We start from the raw sequence: 23,043 nt of genomic DNA on the forward strand, positions 1-23,043 counted from the left end.
GTTCTCCCTCTGCCCCTTCCCCAATTTCTTTTTTCCTTTACTCTCCGGTTCCCCGGCTGTGGCCACTCAGCTCCTGGAATCTCAAGTTCTGTAATTCTCAGGAGCCGTTCCATAACCAAGCAAAATATTGCAGAGCTGCAGGCGCCCTGGGTTGAAAGGCTGTAACATTAACAAGTTCGTTATGTGCTAGCCAGGCGCTGTTCCAAGCGCTTTCTGTGGATTAACTCATTTACTCCTCCTCCCAGCAACCCTAGGAGGTAAGAACTATGATTATCCTCAGTTGACAGGCGAGGAGAACTTAGCTGTGAAAGGTAAACGGTTGCCCAAGGTTACACGGCTGGTACCAGGTAGAGCTGTATTTGTACCCCGGAGATCTGACTCCGGCTCCCGGGGGTTTTATCGGCACCTTATACCAGAGCTTGGCCCTCAGTGTCGGGCTCTTAGCACGACTTAGTGAGCATGGGAATTACCTTTTCTCGGGTCTGGAAGTCCGTGGACCGCCACTGCACTCGGGGAGTAAAAATCCAGCCCAGAGCTGGAATTGAAGTAAGTGAACCTGCCCGTTGCCGGTCGAGTTTCAGGAGGCTTTTGTTCCTAGGAACAAATGGGTGGTTTTTGTTACCTGGACAGAAAAGCTTTGACATAGGGAATTTTCACTAATAAAGGCAGAGGTGCAACCGGCTTCATCTTCCAGGATGCATTTCTTTTTCAAAGAACTGTTTTGCTGCTCCCTAAACTCAGGGTGTAACTTCTCTGAAGGACTGGAGCAACCGACATCCCAGCATGTTGGTTCTGAGGACTTGCCGAAGGGGTGAAAGTAGTGGAAGACACGATACCTAGGTATTCCAGAACTTAAAATTTGGAATTAATAGAAATTCTTATAGATGGTTTCAATTTATGAAATATGGTAAAAATACAAATACTTTATATTTTTAACTTCTTAGTTTAGCGTTCTTGGATTTTTAAAATGATAACCACAGCAGCATGTATTTGAAAGTGATGCATTTTCATATATTTATTGGAATTAATTTTAGAGAGAAAACTTACAATCACATTACCAGAATGGAACAAAGATAAGCCACCAACTGTGAGAGGAGGACAGGACAAGTTGTCATAGTCCCATTCTGTTACAGAGAAGACACTGCACCAAGGAGGAAGGCCCGGTCTGAGGAACACTAGCTGCTGGAAAGTGGTAGAGCTGGGTTGCTACGTTGTTTGTTGATCAAAAGGGTGAAGGGGAAAAAAAAAACAAAAACAAAACATTTAGGAAAAGAAAATGAGTCCTGCCAAATGGCTCCTCATCTAGCACGACTGAACAGAGGGCCAGCATTTTCTTAATAGATCAACATCCAGCTGCTGAAATTTAAAAATTTCAGTCTCTTCTCACATCACTCCCATTTGTGTTTAACAAGTTTTGGAATATTTCTATGTTTCATTGGTTTGATAACACCTTGCACATAACCCTTGAGTGCAGTAAAAACGTTAAAATGGAGACCTGAGAACTAACAAGAAATGAGGTAGAAGGGACTAGGGAGATGGAGAATGGGTGATCACTCCAGGCAGAGGGAAGAGCACACACAAAAACCGTGAGCTGTGAAGGAGCTTAGGATTTTTAAGGAGTGAAGAGGCCAGTGTGACCTGAGTGCAAAGTGAGCGAAACACTGCAAGAGACAAAGCTAGAAAGGTGGGTGTGAGCAGACCATTCAGGACCTTGTCACTTGTAGGATTTTTGAACGTAATTCATCAAAGGGAAAGTAACATGGTAAGATCTGCATTTAAAATATCACTGAAGCTGTACAGAGTAGATGGAAGAGGGGACAAGATGGGGCTATGGGAAAACCAGGTAGGAACTGTTGGAGTACTTCAGGTGGGATATTTTGATGGCTGGTGGGAGAGTGCTGGAAGTGTGGATGGTGAGGAGACTGTGTGCATGCTCAATCACTCTATTTAGTCATGTCCCACTCTTTATAACCCCATGGACTGTAGCCCACCAGGCTCCTCTGTCCATTGAATTCTCCAGGTAAGAATACTGGAGTGGGTTGCCATTTCCTCCTCCAGGGGATCATCCCAACCCAGGGAACGAACTCCTATCTCCTGTGTCTACTGCACTGGCAGGCAGATTCTTTTACCACTGAGAAAAATGAAATTTATGCCAAAGAGATTTAGGAGGTAAAATCAACAGGACATTCTTTCATTCAGTTCATACAAAAAAGGAGCCTGAGTTTAATTAGAGGCTTAAAGAAGAGATACTTTTATAGACTTCCTTGTAACTAGGAGCACACGCATGATCCAGTCTGACTTCAGGGGCTATAAGGAAGACTTCTGGAAATGCTCCTTCCTGAATAGAGGACAGAGCCTTCTGACAGAAAAACATCTTTTGGAGTATCCTTGATTCTTATGTTGCAGCACAGTGTGAGAGAGTGCAGCTGCCGTCATGCAACAGTGAGGCAACAGACATGGGAATAAAGCCCAGCACACTAAGGGATGACATGGGAGTGGGACAAATAGAACAGGTATTTTCTGTGATACGGGTGAGCCCCTGACGAGCGCTGGAATGATCCATCTCCTGACTACTAATTCAGTGCGATAATATGGATTCCTATGATTTAACCACAGCTTTACAACCACAGTTTTCTGTTACTTGCAGCCCAAAACATTCCTCCTTGATATAATCTAGTAGATTATAGAAAAAAAAGATATTTTTCAAAAGGCAAACAGGTAGTGTTGTCACATTTTTTCCCGATCAATCTGAACAGTTCTTCCTGGAAGAATGATTTAGTGAAATGTTTAAGTAATGGGGAGGTTTTTAGAGGCGGGGGATGCATCTGCAAAAGAAGGCACTTTCATTGAAAAGGCTTGGACTTAAGGAAATGAGAAGATAAAGGTATGTGTACAAATCTGGGTAAATCCAAAAGATGAGGTGAATCAGACTATCTGAGATATCATGGTAGTTTGACTTTAAAGACAGAGTTTTAAATCAAAACCATTAAAACTTATTTTCCTCCATTTTTGAATCTAGAATTGTTTAAATTTATAAAAATTTTCGTAACCAAAATCCCATGCAAAAAAAAAAAAAAAACAAGAAAAGAGAGTTAATGTTAAACAAATATGGTTTTATTATGTAAGTATTGATCTAGGAATCCTGCTGTTTGTTTCGATAAGGAGAACATGGGGGGCGGGTCCTAAACCTCTACATTGGTAAGTCATGAATACAGTGTAGATACATTTAAAAGTTGATTTATCTACCCAGTGAGTAGTCGTGACTTTCAATTGAAATATGCTTAGATTGGGCAGTACTTATATTTCTTCATAATATTTTTTTCTTGTCATTTTTAATTTTTCAGAAATATGTTGATGGTTTGAGAAAAGACAGTTTCTTTTTTTTAAAAAAAAATTATATTGTTTATTTCTCAGGTGACCTTTAAGTGCAATAAATGATTACACTAAAAGACAACAGAAAATGAATTTCTAGAGAGCAAGGTTTGCTTACTAGAAATTAAAGGAGAAACTTTAGAATTTAAACCTGGCATTTGCAATTTTAGTAAATCTGGCATTGCATCAGAGGCTGAGCAATTGCTCTCTTTAAAGCATTTATGGTGGCAACTAGGGCAAGGAAAACATGTGATGAGAAAATATAAGACACACAGCTAATCAAAATGAAGAAAATACAGATCATTTATATTCTCTTCACCCAGGAATGACCATGGTTGATGTTTGGGTGTTAGTCCTTTTACTCTTTTTTGCCCCCTATTTTCACGTTTTCTCCATTTACCTTCTCTCTTCCCTTCCCTTCCTTACCCTGCCTTCCCTCTTCCATCATCCCTTTCTTTTATGGACTCTTCCATTCTTTGAAAATTGGATTGGCTGCTCCCATGGCCTTTTCCTTTATAGTTATCCATGTACTGGTAATTTAATATTTCTTTTCTTGTTTTTGTGTATTCACATCAGTCTTGTTGGATTTAGTGTGTAAACTTTTAAAGAGAGGACATTGCACCCATGCCTGATGGTGGAATCCACTGCTAGCATCTCATCCTGTGCCGTCAGGTTAACATGAATGCATATCTAGAAGCATAAAAATTATAGTCCCAAAATATTACTAATCATGTCAGTTTCACACTTGACCTAAGTAAGGCTAGTTTGTACAATTCACCCTCTCTCTGAAATGCAGCCATCACCAGCTGACTCTTCCCAACTCTCCAAGCCTCCTCTTTTCTGAATCTGGTTCCTTAGTATTCTTGGATATTATTGTATGCTCCTCATTTTCCTTAAAAAATTATTTGTAGGAAAATTTAAGACCTAATCAAAAGTCACTTTTTCTAGAAATTCTTTTCAAGATCTTAGGGGCCACTGTATACTAAAGTTCATGGCTTAGTATAAGTCATGTTTTGGGATAACCAGAAAAAGAGACTGTTAGCCTATAGTCACATCTGGGACAAGCCTCCCTACCCTCCCCAGATCTTTTCTGCTCCAAATTAGCTTAACTTTCCATAAAGATCTGTTGGTGGGGGGATGAGCATAGTTTACTTCTGGATTGCCCAAACCCTTTGCGGGCCAATGCTTATCAAGGGAAGGATGTTCTATTAATTGCTCTTTTTTGGATGAGCCCTACACTCACTTAAAATTCTGTTCCTTTTCCTTCAGGAGGAAACCAAAACCATTGGTTTGGTGCCCAATTGTTTCCAACAGGAGAATTAAGCCAAATAACCTGGCATGCCACTCACAGGACTGGGTGTGTTTTCATTTTATCGTAAATTGTTTGCTTGGTGTTTGTCCCCATGACTCGACTGTAATTTTCATATTTATTTATTGTCTGACTCCCTCACTAGAAAATGAGTTCCAGTGTATTTACTGATCATTTACAGAACACTTTCTAGGTGCTAGGTATATTTCTAATTGCTTTATAAATACTAAATTATTTAATCTTCCTAAAAGCCCTTATGAAACAGGCACTATTATTATTATAGATGAGGTAACTGAGAGACTAAGAACTTAAGTTGCTTGCCCAAGGTCACGCAGCTAGTAAGTACTAGAGTCAGCATCTGACCCCAGGAAAACTGGCTTCAGTGTCCAGAGACTGACTTAGCACTGTGCTATGCCTCTCCATGAGCACTTGGCATGCGTGTGTGCTAAGTTGCTTCATTTGTGTCCTTGTGACCCCATGGACTGTAGCCCATTGGGCTCCCTTGTCCAAGGGATTCTCCAGGCAAGGATTACTGGAGTGGATTGCTGTGTCCTCCTCCAGGGGATCTTTCCAACCCAGGGATCGGACTCATGTCTCTTACATCTCCCATATTAGCAGGTGGGTTCTTTGCTACTAGCGCCACCTGGGGAGTACTAGAACAGGTTACTATGAGTCTTTAGGACTTGCCATCTGCCTGACAATAATAATTTTTAATATTGTTAAATGTGTGACCATCCAATGCATAAATAGGAATGCTTTCTTGGTTATAATATGACTGACTTGTAAAAAGAAGTGTTTTAAAAGTGGCAGTGAAATAAAGTTTTAATTGGTTATTATTAAGAATAGCCTGATTTGAGGACTTCCCTGGTGGTCCAGTAGTGAAGAATCCATCTTGCAATGCAGGGACATGGGTTCTCTCCCTGGTTAGGGAACTAAGATCCTAAGCAAGTGAGCCAGTATGCCACAGCTAGAGTCTGTGCCGCAGTGAAATGTCCTGCCTGATGCACCAAAGCCTGTGTCTGCCGCCACTAAGACCCGATGAAACCAAATTAATTAATTTTAAAAAGTTACATAAAAAAGGGAAAAGCCTGATTTTCTTTAATTCTGAGGAGTGAAAACAGTAGGTATGCCAAATTACCTGATACATTTTTGTGTTTCCCGTAAAATTGGAAGAGTACTATCATGTTGCAGTACACATTGAAGGAGATGAGGTTAGGGGGTGAGGTGAGGATTGGGCAGAACAGTATAATACTGGAGGATGGCAGCTGATATTTTATTAAATATTGTACTTGGGGAATAAATGAATGATTTAGAGGACATGACATTTCAGAACACGGTTCCACAGCACATCCTGACTCTCTCAGGAAACAAAGATAATGCCACTTTAGTGTTTATCAGAAAATCACGGATGTAAATAAAAGTCGTGTGAATGTTCTCTGGCTGGTCACCTGGATCCAGGTCAGGGCCAGGGTAAACTAGATCCTGTAAAATGTGATTTGCTAACTCCGGTTGTTCGTTTACCTTTTCAAAGAGTCGATTTGGTTATGCTACATTTTATTTTATTTAGATTTTATTTTCTCTTTTGTGCTTTGTTGAGGTGTCAGCTCATTAGGTCACACGTGTACAGGCATGAGGTGGATATCTGATGGGAGGGTAACATGATGCAGGGAGGGAATCTTTTGGTTTCCTCACCTGCTTCAAAGCCAGTGTCAAACTTGAAAGTGAAAGTAGTAGTTGCTCAGTCGTGTCTGATTCTTTGTGATCCCCTAGACTGCAGCCCACCAGGTTCTTCTGTCCATAGGATTCTCCAGGCAAGAATACTGGAGTCGGTAGCCATTCCTGTCTCCAGGGGAGCTTCCTGACCCAGGGATCAAACCCAGGTCTCCTACACTGTAAGCAAATTCTTTACTGTCTGAGTCAGAAGTCCATAAGAAATCGCTGCTTTTCTATCACAGGCTATTAGAAAAGGTGCATCAAAGTTTTGGGACTCAGCTTTCTGCTCAGTGCCAACACAGCTAAATCTCACACTGTTCACTCTTCAGAACATTCAGGTTCACCTATTTGATGTAATTTAAGTTACATAGTGGGGGAAACTGCTTCAGATTTTAAATGCTTACTCTGGGCTTTCACTTTGCTATGTGTTTATCCAAAAGTGGTTACTGTTCTTCCCACTTTTTTTTTTTTAATGGCAGAGCAACCCTGAGAGAGAGATTATAAGTTCTACAGTTTTATCTTAGAAAGTTGAAGCAGTTTGCTCAAGGTCACAAGAGCATAAGAGGTACAATTATTTTGACTCAGTTTCAATTACTCTTTCCTTAATACAGTGTTCTTCTTATATTTCTATTTGAATCTCATATTGCCATTTAGTTAATCATTCCATCAATAAGTGTTTGTTGGTATCAAGGCTATTATATCAAAAGAGGTAGTCATACTGAAAACATTCGAATTAGGTCATCATCTTCTAAGTTTCCCACTTAGAACAATGCTAAATCATATGTGGTTGCTTGCATATTAAAGCCCTATGGAGTCACAGAGCACTCAAAGCTCAAACTAACACTGGGAATTGTAATTATATACATTTCTTGTGTAAAGACTTGATGGTTGGTTTGAATTACGAGCTGTGTGGCTTTGGGGGGATTACTTAATATCTTTAGGCGCTGGTTTCCTTAAATGTAAAGTGGGGATAATAGTACCTACTTCTCTGGATGGTTGCCAAGATTGAAGAAGACAATGTATTAAAATTTTTTTTAATTGATTCTTAATTGGAGGATGATTGCTTTACAAAGTTGTATTGCTTTCTGCCGTACAGCAACACGAGTCAGCCATAAGTATGTACATATCTCTTCCCTCGTGAGCTTCCCTGCCCCATCCCACTGCTCTAGGTCGTCACAGAATGTCACAGGGCTCCCTGGGTTGTATTGCAGCTTCCCACTAGTGATCTTTTTTACACATGGTAGTTATATATGTCGATGGTACTCTCTCAATTCATCTCATCTTCTCCTTTGCCTGAGACAATACATTTATTAAGTCCCCAGCACATGTAATAGGCACTCAGGAAATGTTAGTTTCTCCTTGACTAACTTCTTTCATTGGCTGTGTAGGAAAGCACTGTGAACAGACTCTAGAAGTCAATCACTTCCAAGTGCTTTTGGAAAATAATGAGTAGAGAGTCTTAAAATTCACTGTCATTATTGTTGGTTGGGGCCCGTTGTTTCCACCCCACTCCCCCGAAGAATATCATGTTAAAACTTCCTGGAGAGTATTTAATAGGCAACAATTTGCTCTGAAACTTTTTTTTCAGAAAGATACCTAATGATTAAATCAAACCAAGCAGAAGTTTTCTGTATGTGATTCAAGAATGCTGTTCATCCTTTCAGCACTGCAAGTGCGTTACCTGTTGTGAAAGGAGGAAGTGTGCTCCGTTAAGCTTGAAAGCAATGTTACCAGAAAAGGATTAGCAAATCACAAGGCAGAATCCTTAGCAGTAAGGCCCCTACTGAACTGTGACTGAGGCACAAGCCAAGGAATATGTTTAATGTGTGCTGCCCCATTAGCTCCTGGAATCTTAGTATACAACCCACACCACTGAATCAGACCCAGAGGAGGGAAACAACAGGAGCATCATGGCTCTGCTATGCAGACATAGCACTATCGTTTCCAGAAATTAGTTTTTATTTTATTAAAGTAATATTGGAGAAGACTCTTGAGAGTCCCTTGGACTGCAAGGAAATCCAACCAGTCCATCCTAAAGAAGATCAGTCCTGGGTGTTCTTTGGAAGGACTGATGTTGAGGCTGAAACTCCAATACTTTGGCCACCTGATGTGAAGAGCTGACTCATTGGAAAAGACCCTGGTGCTGGGAAAGATTGAGGGCAGGAGGAGAAGGGGACGACGGAGGATGAGATGGTTGGATGGCATCACTGACTCGATGGACATGGGTTTGGGTGGACTCCGGGAGTTGGTCATGGACAGGGAGGCCTGGTGTGCTGTGGTACATGGGGTCGCAAAGAGTCAGACACGACTGAGTGACTGAACTGAACTGAACTGAATATATTGCACACCAAGTTCAAAAGTCTAATGTTATTAAAGTGATTATAGTAACTAACAGGGGTTTCTTTTTCTTTTCTTTTTGATGTGGACCATTTTTCAAAGTCTTTATTGAATTCGTTACAATATTGCTTCTGTTTTATGTTTTTTTTTGGCTGTGAGGCATGTGGGATCTTAGTTCCTTGACCAGGGATCAGACCTGCACCCCATGCCTTAGAAAACAAAGTCTTAACCGCTGGACCACCGGGGAAGTCCCCACATGGACTTCTTACCTTATTTCTTCTCTTAGTTCTCTTCCCCAACCACTTTCAACAATTTTGGCTTTTTATTCGTGGCACATGCACATCTCTGTATTTCCAAATAATATGTGTATTATTCTCTCTTTTGCTTAATCCATATTTGACCTCTATTAATTTCCTATTATGATATTTGAGGATTTTGTTCTCTTAGAGCATCATGCCTTCTGCTTCTCTTCTCACAGATCCCAGTAGGGTCATATTACAGCTTTTGTTTAATTGACTATTCCATTTTGATATTATTGTGCCTTTGTAGATATTGTTCAGGCTAAGCATTATAATACACAGATCATTACATTTGCTTTCCAACTTTTTGTCTTTTTCTAAAGTTAATAATGACCTCTCCTTGTCCACTCTCCGTCCACCTCAGTCCTTTCAATCTGCTTGTTTTGGGTCCTATTTCTAATATTTTCTGCACCTTCCAATGGTTTCTTGGTATACTTTTCTACAAGTGCTGTCATATCAATACATATATATGTTCCATTTTGTTTTTCCTAAAAATATCCCTCCTGGACACCTCCTCCTGCTTCTGTAGGGACTGACCTGTCTCTGGGCTGTTGGGGGTGAGGTGGTGTCACAGCAGCCCAGAGACAGGGGGTTTGAGAAGAAGGGAGTGGTCAACTGTGCCTGCAAATGAGAAACCAAGCAAGCAGAGACCCGAAGTCTCAGTGCGGCTGGTGGGGCTCCAGGGAGAGCACCTGTGGGGAGCACAAGCGCTGAGGCTGGGCCTCTAGGCGTGACGCTGTGTCAGAGCACCTCCACACCTGTTCCCATGCCATCTGGCCTCAGGGATAACCCATGAGGTTGCTGGGTCAGAGAGACAAACAGACACTAATTTTTAAGTTTCAAAGGGGAGAAAACTGAGGCTCAGAAATGTTGGAAGCCTTGATCTGCAACTGAGCTGGGTCTTGTGGCTCTAAATCCAGTGCTCCATGAAAAGATGCTCAACGTCACTCATTATCAGAGAAATGCAAATCAAAACCACAATGAGGTACCATCTTACGCCAGTCAGAATGGCTGCGATCCAAGAGTCTACAAACAATAAATGCTGGAGAGGGTGTGGACAAAAGGGAACCCTCTTACACTGTTGGTGGGAATGCAAACTAGTACAGCCACTATGGGGAACAGTGTGGAGATTCCTTAAAAAACTGGAAATAGAACTGCCTCATGATCCAGCAATCCCACTGCTGGGCATACATACTGAGGAAACCAGAATTGAAAGAGACACGTGTACCCCAATGTTCATCGCAGCACGGTTTACAATAGCCAGGACGTGGAAGAAACCTAGATGTCCATCGGCAGACGAATGGATAAGAAAGCTGTGGTACAGATACACAATGGAATGTTACTCAGCCATTAAAAAGAATGCATTTGAATCAGTTCTAATGAGGTGGATGAAACTGGAGCCTATTATACAGAGTGAAGTAAGTCAGAAAGAAAAACACCAATACAGTATATTAACGCGTATATATGGAATTTAGAAAGATGGTAATGATGACCCTATTTGTGAGACAGCAAAAGAGAAATAGATGTAAAGAACAGACTTTTGGACTCTGTGGGAGAAGGCAAAGGTGGGATGATTTGAGAGAATAGCATTGAAACATGTATATTATCATATGTGAAATAGATCGCCAGTCCAGGTTTGATGCATGAGACAGGGTGCTCAGGGCTGGTGCACTGGGATGACCCTGAGGGATGGGATGGGGCGGGAGGTGAGAGGGGGGTTCAGGATGGGGAACACATGTACACCCATGGCTGATTCATGCCAATGTATGGCAAAAACCACTACAAAACTGTAAAGTAACTAGCCTCCAATTAAAATAAATTAATGAAAAAAAAATAAATGCAGTGCTATTGTAGGGCTCCCATGAAACCTTTCCACCATATCACAGCACAGGCAGGCATGGCTTGGTTTTAAAAACTCATTGGGCAGTAAATTGCTAAAATTTCTGTAACTCTCTAATTTTCTAGGCAACACTGAGTAATGATGTCTCACAGCTGTGAAGGATACTAATGGTGTAAGCCTTCTCATAAAAGTCTCCTCCAGCTGTTGAGTTTTTAGACAAACATTTGTCCTACTCTGTGCCCCCAATACTATACTGAGGGCTGTATGCAGATTATCTTAAGCCTCACAGTTACTCCATGGAATCAGTAACAATACAAGTTCATGATAATGACAAGGAAACTGAGGTTTAAGAAGTAGAGTAACTTCCCCTCAATTACACTATCAGAAAGTGTTAAGGGCCAGGATTGAAACAAGGAGGTTGTAACCTGTAATTGACTTGTGTAACAGGCAACTGGGGGCTTCCCAGGTGGCTCAGTGGTAAAGAATTCACCTGCCAATTCAGGAGGTGTGAAAGACACAGGTTTGATCCCTGGGTTGGGGAGGTCCCCTCGAGGAAGGCATGGCAATCTACTCCAGTATTCTTGCCTGGAGAATCTTCATGGATAGAGGAGCCTGGCGGGCTATAGTCTATGGGTTCACAAAGGGTCGGAGAGGACTGAGGATTGAACACACACACATACAAAAGGCAATTGAACTAGAGACTTAGATCTTCAGACTCTCCAAACTGAATTATTTTGAGACTTAATCATTCCTTCTGGATAGAAGGAGAAAGAATACGGTGAAGATTAGCTGAGAAATGGATAACTAGTTCCCAGAAAGCTTCAATAACTTAAGGGTTCAGACATTGGATAGAACTCTAAATGGTGGACAAGAGTCAGTGTGCATTTTCAGATTCTTCTGCTTCTGCAATCATCCCCTCCTCCACGAAACTGAAATATTATTGGGCATTTGAGTATTTGTAGAAGGATTATGGTATTAATTTAGAAAATGTCCGAGTGCCTACTGTATGCTCGGCCTAGACCAGATTCCTGCTTTCATGGAGCTTACAGGCCAGACAGTGTCATTTTAGGGATTAGGTTGGTTCTGTGGTTATGGAGGAGAGAAGCCTAAGGGGACCTTAGACTATGGCTGTGCAGGGTCTTATTCAGCCTCTGAAAGTCTGAACAACCTTCCCAATGCGACAAAGCTATTTTCCCTTCTTTGTTACTAATTCCCAAGTTTCTTCAGGTATCCAAACACCTTGGAGAGAATGGACTGATTCTCAGTTCAGGTGAAACCCTGATTGCGCTAAACCAGTTCTGCTCTAATGCAGACACTAGAATCACCTGGAGGGCTTGTTGAACACGTAGTGAGGCGTCCTCACATGAGCGACCGTGGTCATGAGAGCACGCTGGCTTCCTCCCGGAGTTGCAGGTCACTTGTACATCTCCCACCGACCTAGGGAGCAGGAGGAAGAGGAGGAAACAAGGGCGCCACTGCCAGGCGGCCCCACTACCCCTGCTGCCCCCCCGGGTGCTGCCGGCCCTCGGCGTCCCCATTGGCCTGGCGCCCTGGCTCTCGGTGCTGTTTCTGATGTACGTCCTTGGCTTCAGCAGCATTTTTGGCTGTGATGATCCTGCTGCCCTTCAGACTCAGGTTAAATGGAATACGCGGGTGAGCACCACAAAGTTCATGCTACTGTATGCCTGGTATTACTGACCCAACGTAGCTTTGTGTTTCTTTCGTGACTTTTTGATCCACTGAGTATTTGGAATATGATAGGGAGCCATTATTTTTAGTCGCTTTATTTGCATTGGGCAGGTTATTTTGCTCTGGGCGGACTATTTAATGCTTTTTGGCTGATGGAGTTTGGAAAGTTTGCATTTGGGACTGGTGAGGAGTCCTTAGCACTTGCTCAGAATACGTATGCTGTGAATTGGTTTAAAGGCAGAGAATTAAACTCAGTGTTTGGGCTCCAACTTAGCATGGCTAGAAATGGAAGTACAGTAACCATAAGCCTCATGGGATGGCCGTATTCTAAGGTTGAAGCTTTGTTGGGTTCTGTTGGTCACACAACACTTGAAGTCACACTTATGACTGGGGGTATAACATGTATTTTTTCATTAGTTTGTGCCTTGGACTTTGCTTACCTGTATCAGAGAGCAGAAAGAATTCTTCATGAAGAACAAGGGAAAACAGGTGAGGTTATTCAGTGACCTGATTTTCCTCACCTCTGTGGTGATGCATGTTTATCCACTATGTTTGCTACTGTGTTGCCATGTTCCCTTTCGTTGAACTTGAGAAAGTTTTTTTTTTACAGAGAAATTTGAATTTTCCTCCCCAAGTGGTGAGGGCTATTAATAATATTGTATATGTATTAGTGATATCAGCTCCCACGTCACCAGTATTTAAGCTCCTGGTGGGTAAAAAAGGCGAAAAAAATCCTGGGTTCTGTGTGCAATGGTGGCCACTCTTTTCTTTTCCATTCTTGTTTTCTTAACTGAAATATAGTTGATTTGTAATGTGTTAATGTCTGCTGCACAGCAAAGCAATTCAGTTACATACACATATATGTATATACATGTATATACTTGTGTGTACATATGTATTCTTTTTTAATGTTCTTTTCATTATGGTTTATCATGGGATAGTGAAGATAGTTCTCTGTGTTATATAGGACCTTGTTGTTTATTGATTTGATATATAGAAGTTTACATCCATTATACCCAGCCTCCTGGTCCATTGCTCTCCCAACCCCCTCCACCTTGGCAACCGCCAGCCTGTTCTCTATGTCTGTGCTTCGGTTTTGGTTTCATAGATAGGTTCATTTAGGTCATATTTTCGATTCCACATACAAGGGATATCACATATGGTTTTTGTCTTTCTCTTTCTAACTTCATGTAGTATGATAACTCTAGGTTCATTCATGTTGCTACAAATGGTGCTATTTCCTTCTTTTTATGGCTGAGTAGTATTCCATTGTGTACATGTAGCACATCTTCTTTATCCCCTTCTCTGTCAATGGACATTTAAGCTGCTTCCATGTTTTGGCTGTTGCGAACAGTGCTGCAGTGAACACTGGGATGCTTATATCTTCTTGAATTATGGTGTTCTCTCAGTACATGCCCAGAAGTGGGATTACTGGATCATATGGTAGTTCTGTATTTAGTTTTTTAAGGAACCTCCATATTGTTTTCCATAATGCTTGTATAAATTTACATTGCTACCAACAATGTAGGAGGGTTCCTTTTTCTCCATAACCTCTCCAGCATTTGTTATTTGTAGACTTTGGATGTCCATTCTGACCAGCGAGAAGGTACCTTATTATAATTTTGATTTGCATTTCTCTAACAATTAGCGATGTTGACCATCATTACATGTGTCTTTTGCCCACCTATATTTCTTTTTTGGGGAAATGTCTTATTTAGGGCTTCTGCCCTTTTGATTGGGTTGTTTTTGTTGTTGTTGTTGTTGAGTTGTTTGAGCTGTTTGTATATTTTGGAAATTAAGCCCTGGCTGGTTTAATTTTTAATTTAATTTTAACTTGCATCATTTGCAAATATTTTCCCCCATTCTGTAGGTTGTGTTTTCATTTTGTTTATGGTTTCCTGTGCTGTGTAGAAGCTTGTAAGTTTGATTAGGTTCCATTTGTTTGTTTCTGTTTTTATTTCTATTGCCTTAGGAGACTGACCTAGCCTTCCTAAGGTCAGTCAGTTTATATCATTGGTACAATTTATGTCAGAGAATGTTTTGCCTATGTTCTCTTCTAGGAATTTTATGGTGTCATGTTTTATGTTTAAGTCTTTAAGCCATTTTGAGTTTATTTTTGTATATGATGAGAGGATGTGTTCTAACTTAATTGGTTTACATGTGACTGTCCAACTTTCCCAACACCACTTGCTGAAGAGATTTTTTTTTTTCCCACTGTATCTTCTTGCCCTCTCTGTTGAAGAGTAATTGACTGTAGGTGTGTGGGTTTGTTTCTGGTCTCTCTGTTCTGTTCCATTGATCCATATGTCTGTTTTTAATGCCAATACCACACTGTTTTGATTACAGTAGCTTTGTTCTATTGTTGGAAGTCTGGGAGGTTATGCCTTCTGCTTTGTTCTTTTCCTTAAGGATTGCTTTGGCAATCCTGGGTCTTTTATGGTTCCATATGAATGTTCTAGTTATGTGAAAAATGTCATGGGTAATTTGATAGGGATCACATTGCCTATAGATTGCTTTGGTTAATATGGCCATTTTAACAGTGTTAATTCTTGCAATCCCAAAGCATGGGATAGCTTTCCATTTCTTTGAATCATCTTCAGTTTCCTTTGTTAATGTTTTATAGTTCTCAATCTATAAGTCTTTAACCTCCTTGGTCAGGTTTATTTCCTAAATGTTTTATTTTGGGGACTGCAATTTTAAAAGGTATTTTCTTTTTAAAGGTATTTTCTTTATACTCCCTGATAGTTCATTGTTGGTGTAAGAAATACAATTGTTTTCTGTATGTTAATCTTGTGAATATGCCTATTTTAAAGTATAATTCTGAGGACTGTTTTAGCCTGTGTCTTTTGTATTGCTGAATTCTGCTTTGGAATAGGCTCATCAGTGGTGAGGTTTGGAAAATTGTACCTGGTACATGCAGGTAATTGTGAGTAAGGACAGTTATGGATGTCTTTGGATTTTGTATTGAGATAATTTTCACAAAGTGTCATATCCTAGGGATATGTCCTTTTCTCTATCTTAAAGCAAAAATCTTTTGAGGGGGTAGAAGGGATGTTTTATATAGAATAAACAATGGCATTTTAACAGGCATTCTCTTTTGCAATAGTGAACATTTGAAAGATATTTTTATGAAGTCTCATTTTCACAAATAGCAGATTATGCTCTGCTGTCTTTAGTTATAAGAGGTTCCTGAACATGAACCCTTTTGAGCTTCCTTATCTCTCTGTTACTGAGGACCCTAATTCCTTAGGGACAGAAATTTATGGTATAAACTGCATAGTTTTTCTTATAGTCCAATTAATTACAAAAAGTCCTGTAAATTATGATAATTGCATATCTCCAAGGATAAATAAAAACACTGCAAAAGGAATACTTGATGTCTTTAACTTCTGATTTTTCAAAAATATTAAAACACTGACTTTAACTCTTATTTATGTGGGAAATTATCTCTGTAAGAAAATCTAAGCTGGAATAAAGAAAATTTGCTTAATCAGTTATTGAAAGATTATGGGGGTAGTTTTTTCTCCAGAGTAGGACCTTAAATAACATTTATGTTTTTTGCATTTAAGAAGATGTGGATATGAAATTTCTCTGACAAACTTAAACACTTTTTTAGTTGTACCACCTTTTTACCCTGCACCACCACCATCCTCACTGAAAAGCTCCCATTAAGTTATGGGATCCTTAGTTGCCATATCCAAAGGGGATTCATCACCTTATCATCTTGTAGCAGCATCTGACCCCCATGGCCTCTCCAAACCTGACGTTCTTTCTTTCTCTGCTTTCTTCTTACATTCCTGACTGCCTTTTCTTCTGCCCATGCCTGGCCTTCCTTGCAAAGTTGTCTAACTTTGCCTGCTCCTTAGATTTCATTCTTATCCAGGGACCTATTATATGTGCTATGTCACTTCAATTGTGTCCAACTCTTATGACCCCATGGAATGTAGCCTGCCCGGCTCCTCTGTCCTTGGGATTCTCCAGGCAAGAATACTGGTGTGGTTTTGTTGCCATTTCCTCCTTCAGAGGATCTTCCCAACCCAGGGATCACACTCATATCTCTTATGTCTCCTGCATTGGCAATGGGTTCTTTACTGCTAGTGCCACCTGGGGACCTATTACTGGTCTTTTTTAATTTCAGCTGGTGATACAGTCTGATCAGGTCTTAATCTACCAGCTCATCCCTCTCTCTTGAGCTCCAAAACCATAGGTTCAACCATTTTCTAGACATTTTTACATGGGTGAACCATTGGTACTACAATGCATTCTGCAAACTGAACCCATGATTTCCCCCTGCTAATAATCCTGCTTTCCTTCCCATATTCTCTTTTCTTCCTAAATATTAACTTAATTATAAAGACCAGAAACAGGGATGGCACTTGTGACTATTTCCTTTTTAATCCTGGCATCAAATCAGTAAGTCCTGACCTCATCCTAAATCTCTTTCTTATCCTGACTCTTCTCCACATCCCTTCCGCTGGGAGCCAAGTTTGGTTTGTCATTGCCTATAACATCTTCCTGATGTTACAGCTTCTGAGTCTCTAATCTTACATCCTCTGTACTGTCCTCGACATGTCACTGGACTGTACTTGACTCACAAGGTTCCTTATTCCCTGGCACAGACCTGCTTGTTTCATCTCATTCCCCCTCCTCTCCCCTCACATTTCATGTTCTGGTTAAACCCAGTTCTAAGTTCTCTGAACTTTCTGTGCTCTCATGTATTACTGTTTATGGCTGGCACCCATGTACTCTGCCTGGGGAAGCCAGGGAAAATCTCAGCAGAGAGTAAACATTGAGTTGAGACTTGCAGGATGGCCAGGAGTGTGCCCGACCAGCATGTAGTTGGTATTCACTGTTATTGATCCCACAGAGTTTGTACTTTGGTGGGGGACAGATGGATACACAATTGAAGTACTTTGTGATAACCGCTGGTTTAGAAGTGTGTACAAACAGCAGTAGAAGGCAGGGAAGGAGGTCCTAGAGTATGATAATATCATTTCAACTCAGGAAAAAAATGACCCCAGCTTATCTGCATTTATGAAGCATCTATTGAAGTAAGGGCTTCCCAGGTGGCACTAGTGGTAAAGAATCCGCCTGCCAATGCAGGGGATGTGGGTTTCATCCCTAGGTCAGGAAGATCCCCTGGAGGAGGGCACAGCAACCCACTCCAGTGTTCTTGCCTGCAGAATCCCATGGATAGAGGAGCCTGGCGGGCTACAGTCTATAGGGTCGAAAAGAATCAGGCATAACTGAAGCGACTTAGCACACACATATATAATGAGGTAAACCCCTCCAAGCACGAGGTCTAACATGGTGCTTGTGGAGGCAAAATACATCGAAGTGGAACAACAAAATGCACTAGGACCTTGCGAAATGAACCTGAAGACAAAGCGTCTTTCTGAACCATACTCGTGAGACCTTCTTATTTTATTACATCAAAATGAACTTCATTTGTACTCTCCTCCTCCTCATCCCCTCGGGTGAATGCTGGTACTCTAGAGCAGGGATCCCCAACCTCTGAGATCTAATACTTGATGTTCTGAGATGGAGCTGATATAAAAACAGAAACAGAGTACACAATAAATGTAATCTGCTTGACTCATTCTGAAACCATCCCACCCTCCCCCACCCATGTTGGTGGAAAAATTGTCTCCCACGAAACCAGTACCTGGTGCCAAAAAGGTTGGGGACTGCTGCTCTAGAGAACTTTGACGCGGGCCTCTGCTGCATTTCTCTGTTCTGTGTCCCTAGGCACTCTTATTCAATCCCACAGTTCCAATTATTATCTCTGGTGTCTTGCCCAAGTCCCCATCTCCAGCTTGGGTCTGTGCATGCAATTGCTCATGAAATATCTGCCTGGAAATTTCATAGGTATCTCTCTGGAGCTCACCATCTTCCTTACTTTTTGCACCCCTCCTCAAGAAACCCCCGGCTCTCCTTGTGTTCATTTCAAGAAATATTATCCAGTTGTCAAATTAAGCAATGCGGGAGTCGTCCTTGATCCTTTCATTTTTTATGTATATAATTTTTATTTATTTCTGGGTGGGCGAGGTCGTCGTTGCTCCGCGGGCTTTTCTGTGGTAGGACAGGGGCCACTCTCTAGTTGTGGTGAGTGGGCTTCTCACTGCCCGGCTCCTCATGTTGCAGAGCACAGGCTCTAGGGCACGTGGGCTCAGTAGCTGCGCTCCTGGGCTCTAGAGCACAGGCTTAGTTGCTGTGCAGCACGTGGGATCTTCCCAGATCAGGGATCAAACCCGTCTCCTGCACTGGCAGACTGATTCTTTACCTCTGAGCCACCAAGGAAGCCCCATTCTTGGTTCTTTAATCCAATCTATAACCAAACTTTTACAACTCTAACTCCTAAATTAACTCAGTTCTATTTATCTCTGCTTTGCTACCACTTCATCCAGGCTATATCACCTTAGTCCTCTAAATGACAACATCTGAGTGACTCCCTGTGTCTAGCCTCTCTACATTCATCTGCCCACATATTCTCTGATGGATCCAAAGTCAAGTAAGTGATCTTTTAAAAATGTAAGCCCAATTGTGTCATTTGTTTCTTAAAACCCATTAACACTAAATGCAATGTGGTGACCTAGATTACATCCTGGAACAGAAAAAGGACATTAGTGGAAAACTCATAAAACCTGAATAAAGCCTGGAGTTCAGTTAATAGTAATGTAGTAATGTTGGTTTCTTAGTTTACTGTGGTTATGTAAGATGTTAACATTAGAGGAGTGGGTGAAGAGGGCACAGGGACCCTCTGCAGTAGCCTTGCAACTCTTCTGTAAATATAAGACTACTCCAAAACTAAAAAACAAAAACAAAAACAAAAAACAGTAGCACCAGACTTGTTTATGTTAGAGTCTAAAATCCTTTACAGGACCAGTTTTCTCTGCCCAGCCAAACTAAACCTATTATTTAATTCTTCCAAGTGACATAAAGGCTTCCTGGGTAGTTCAGCTGGTAAAGAATCCGCTTGCAACGCAAGAGACCCTGGTTTGATTCCTGGGTTGGAAGTTCCCCTGGAAAGGGATAGGCTACCCACTCCAGTGTTCTTGGGCTTCCCAGGTGGCTCAGTGGTAAAGAATCTGCCTGTAATGCGGGAGACCTGCGTTTGATCCCCAGGGAGGGGAAATCCCCTGGAGGAGAGCATAGCAACCTACTCCAGTATTCTTGCCTGGAGAATCCTCATGGACAGAGGAGCCTGGTGGGCTACAGTTCACGTGGTCACAAAGAGTCAGACACGACAGCGACTAAGCACAGCAAGTGACGTAAACCTTTTCATTGCCAGTATTCAGTGTCTGGCCTGTTAATAAGTGCTTGATAAGTATTTGTTGAAAATTAATGAATATCACGTTTTTTAAATCAAAAGATTGACTATGGATTTGGGGATTGGTAGATCTTGGGAACTTGTAAGCTACCTGAGTTGGGTTTTCAGTTGCAGGCAGGACGGCCCAGGTAGCACTCCTGTGTACAATGTTACTTTCCTCAACTCCTCAAATCTCTTTTCTCTCGTTCCTTCCAGGCTGCTGTTCTCGAAATCCTGCACCAGTTCCCTTCCAAGCTTGGAGACCAGGTGCCCATTTTTGTTAATGGGAGAAAGGAAAAGGTCTTCCTCTACCCACCCTGTCCCTGCCCCACCTCTTACAACCCACCTGTGGACAGTTTAACAGTGGGTTCTGGAAACAACACTGCCTCCTTTCAGGTCTAAGTACTAGAGTTATTCCAAGGGCAGGAATTTCAAGCCAGGTAAGAGGAGCCACGTCAGGCTGCCAGATGGTGGGGATGATAGGCATGAGTGAGCAGGCTTCAGACTAAAGCAAGGTAGAAGGGATCAAGTGTTGTAATCACATTCGAGCAAAGGAGTCAAGTGACCCTCATTACACATTAGAGCCCTGTTATAATAATACCCCTTATGATTACTTGGACTTGGATTTAACCTGGGACAAATCCTTTTCTCTCATGTGTCTTCTTTTCCACCTCATGTTATATCCTTTCCTCGCCTAAGTCATCATTCTTAAAACCCAATCAGAATATTTTCCCCAGTTTTTTAGAGGAGCAAACTCATTCCCAAGGTCATATGCAGCCAATAACAGACAGGTCCTTGGCGGCTCAGATGGTAAAGAACCTGCCTGCAATGTGGAAGACCCAGGTTTGATCCCTGGGTCGGGAAGATCCCCTGGAGAAGGGAATGGCAACCCACTCGTTTTCTTGCCTGGAGAATCCCATGGACAGAGGAGCCTGGTGGACTACAGTCCATGGGGTTGCAGAGAGTTGAACACAACTGAGCGATTAATACTTTGCTTTCTGCTACTCAAACATGAGTCTTTCTGACTCCATTTGTTCTGCCCTCCTGCAGGCAGCATAGGGTGATCTGCTCTAAAGACCACGTAACTCAACGAAGGACATAAACACAGTGGGTCTTACAGAAAGGGAAGCTAGAGTATTGGAACCCTAATCGCAGGCAGGCTCCCCAGGAGGAAACTGGAGGGGGAGGTGGGACCAGAGGTGGAGACTCCGTGGGATCTTTCTTTTCTTATTGTGCTTTGGCGATGATAGAAACTTTATTGCCTAAAACCCATGTGGGAGCAGTGTTGTGAATATTCTTTCCCTCTAGCCCTCAACACCAATTTCTTTCATATCTTCCCAAATGATAGACAGAGATTTAATACATTTAATGCTTTTCTTTCCATTTACACTATCATAAATTACAAAGTATTGTTCACTTCACAAAATAAAACCATTTCCAGATAATTTTTTGACAGTATCAAGAAGTACATAAGCTACAACAAACAAACCTGTACAGCTGGGAGGAACGATGCTAACAGGGACCAAGCAGAACCATCCTGACCCCCGAGTGCCATAACTGCACTGATCTCTCCCCTTTCAGCTCACTTAACACACAGTAATTCTCTTCTGGTCACTCCAAAACAAGACTGGTGAGTAACAACATGAATCGTCTCAGATAATCAGAGGGAAAGACATTGTAGTTAGGTTTAAGAAAAACAAATTTAGGTTTACAGTTTTTTGACATTTTAAATATTTTACCTATGTTACAAAATATAGAAATCTTGGTGTTGAAAGCTCATGATAAGATAAATAGAACCAATAAGATAGAACTATAGTCATCAAATCATATTAAATTATCCATTAGAGCTACTTTGATCAAGGAGGTACACATATTCATAAAAACCAAACTTATTCATTCTTTAAAAAATAGGCTTGTTTATAAAACAAAAATGAAAAAAATCAACAATGACTCTGCAGGTTTCACTTTTCAGAAATACAGACATATGGTGAAAATGCAACTTGCCATTAACAGATGGATTCAGAGTGCTTGCCTGAAATGAAGAGGAAAAGTGCTTTTTACGTGGCCTAGATATAACCAGTGTTTCCAGATCATTTTATGTAAAATGACCACGTTCTGCGTGTTCTGTGATGTATACACATGATATGGAAGAAGTATGACCAATTCTGAAACATACTTTGGGATTTCACAAAATTTCTATGGAAAGAAAATTGTAGATGTGACAGACCATCCTACAATTGCAATAAACATATACTGCACGATAGCAAAATGCCAGTGCTTAACAGCAAGAACTATTAAAAGCAGGGACAGAGGTGGGAGGTGAAATTTCACTGCAAAGCACTGATAAGGACAGAGGTATGTCAAGATAATACTGCATTCATGGGAAACTTTTTCAGGGATCACAGCGAGAAGGCAGGACAAGGTATACAGGGTAATAATCAATGCACTGCATTGAGTTCTATTTGCTAAAATAAAGTAACATTCTTGCAGCTAAAATAAAAATACATCTTACAATATAAGTTTCATTTAACATTTAACATATAGAATTGTCTTCTTTTTGTAAGTGGAAAATGTGTAACTGTATCAAGTACCTCTATGAATTAAGTTCCCTTTTATTACTGATAAGACAGAAGTTTAAAGGTCTACACTGTTTTTTTTAATAAGTTAAAGAAAGATTTATTAATCACTCTTCCAACAAAACAGACAGACATACGAGGCACGGCAAAGACCCGAGGTGAGGACTTTTTCTCGCCCTCATCCTTGCTGTTCTCCCGTGGAGGGGCCAGTGTCTATGAGACACAGTAGCCAACCTGGCAATCCACTGTGGTCCAGGAAATTCCATCACTTGTTTGGAAAACAAATCAAGTGCAAGAGATGTTTTTATTTCTTTAGCCTTATCAACTTAGATGGGGCTGGGGCCACTCAACTCATTTTCCAGGTGAATTAAAACAAAACATCTTCATTTTCTATTAAGATCTGCACAATCAGCTTTTGGTACCGCATGTCATGGAGGGTGGTGAGGGTGCTGTCCTCAGGAGGTCTCATCAGGGTGGGCCCAAACACGATCCCCAGATTTTCAGCATTCATGAAATTGTCCTTTTCATTCATAGTCACCCTGCAAGACAAACATACACAGAGAGACGTTATACAGAGTCAAGGGTGGATTTGTGTACTG

At 41.2% G+C, this 23,043-nt stretch overlaps 1 protein-coding gene, 1 long non-coding RNA gene and 1 pseudogene across 3 annotated transcripts in view; 2 read left to right on the forward strand and 1 right to left on the reverse strand.

Moving 5' to 3' along the window:
- Nucleotides 1–286: 286 nt before the first annotated feature.
- On the forward strand, nucleotides 287–21,319 carry LOC139182608 (uncharacterized). 2 transcript variants are annotated; one of them, XR_011566117.1, is made up of 3 exons: nucleotides 287–4,729; nucleotides 18,967–19,070; nucleotides 20,085–21,319. It is a non-coding gene; the product is annotated as an uncharacterized lncRNA (long non-coding RNA). The 2 variants fall into 2 exon arrangements; XR_011566118.1 differs by lacking the exon at nucleotides 18,967–19,070.
- LOC109557905 (lysosomal dipeptide transporter MFSD1 pseudogene) lies at nucleotides 12,250–21,319 on the forward strand (annotated as a pseudogene).
- CHN2 (chimerin 2) overlaps nucleotides 21,220–23,043 on the reverse strand; it is a 340,309-nt gene continuing 338,485 nt past the window's right edge. The window contains exon 13 of the mRNA XM_019958831.2: nucleotides 21,220–22,983. Coding sequence (XP_019814390.2) covers nucleotides 22,812–22,983 — 172 coding nt within the window. The 3' untranslated portion in view covers nucleotides 21,220–22,811. The remainder of the gene's footprint in view (nucleotides 22,984–23,043) is intronic.

Source organism: Bos indicus, chromosome 4 (genome assembly GCF_029378745.1).
Source record: "Bos indicus isolate NIAB-ARS_2022 breed Sahiwal x Tharparkar chromosome 4, NIAB-ARS_B.indTharparkar_mat_pri_1.0, whole genome shotgun sequence".
NCBI classification, from domain to species: Eukaryota; Metazoa; Chordata; class Mammalia; order Artiodactyla; family Bovidae; genus Bos; species Bos indicus.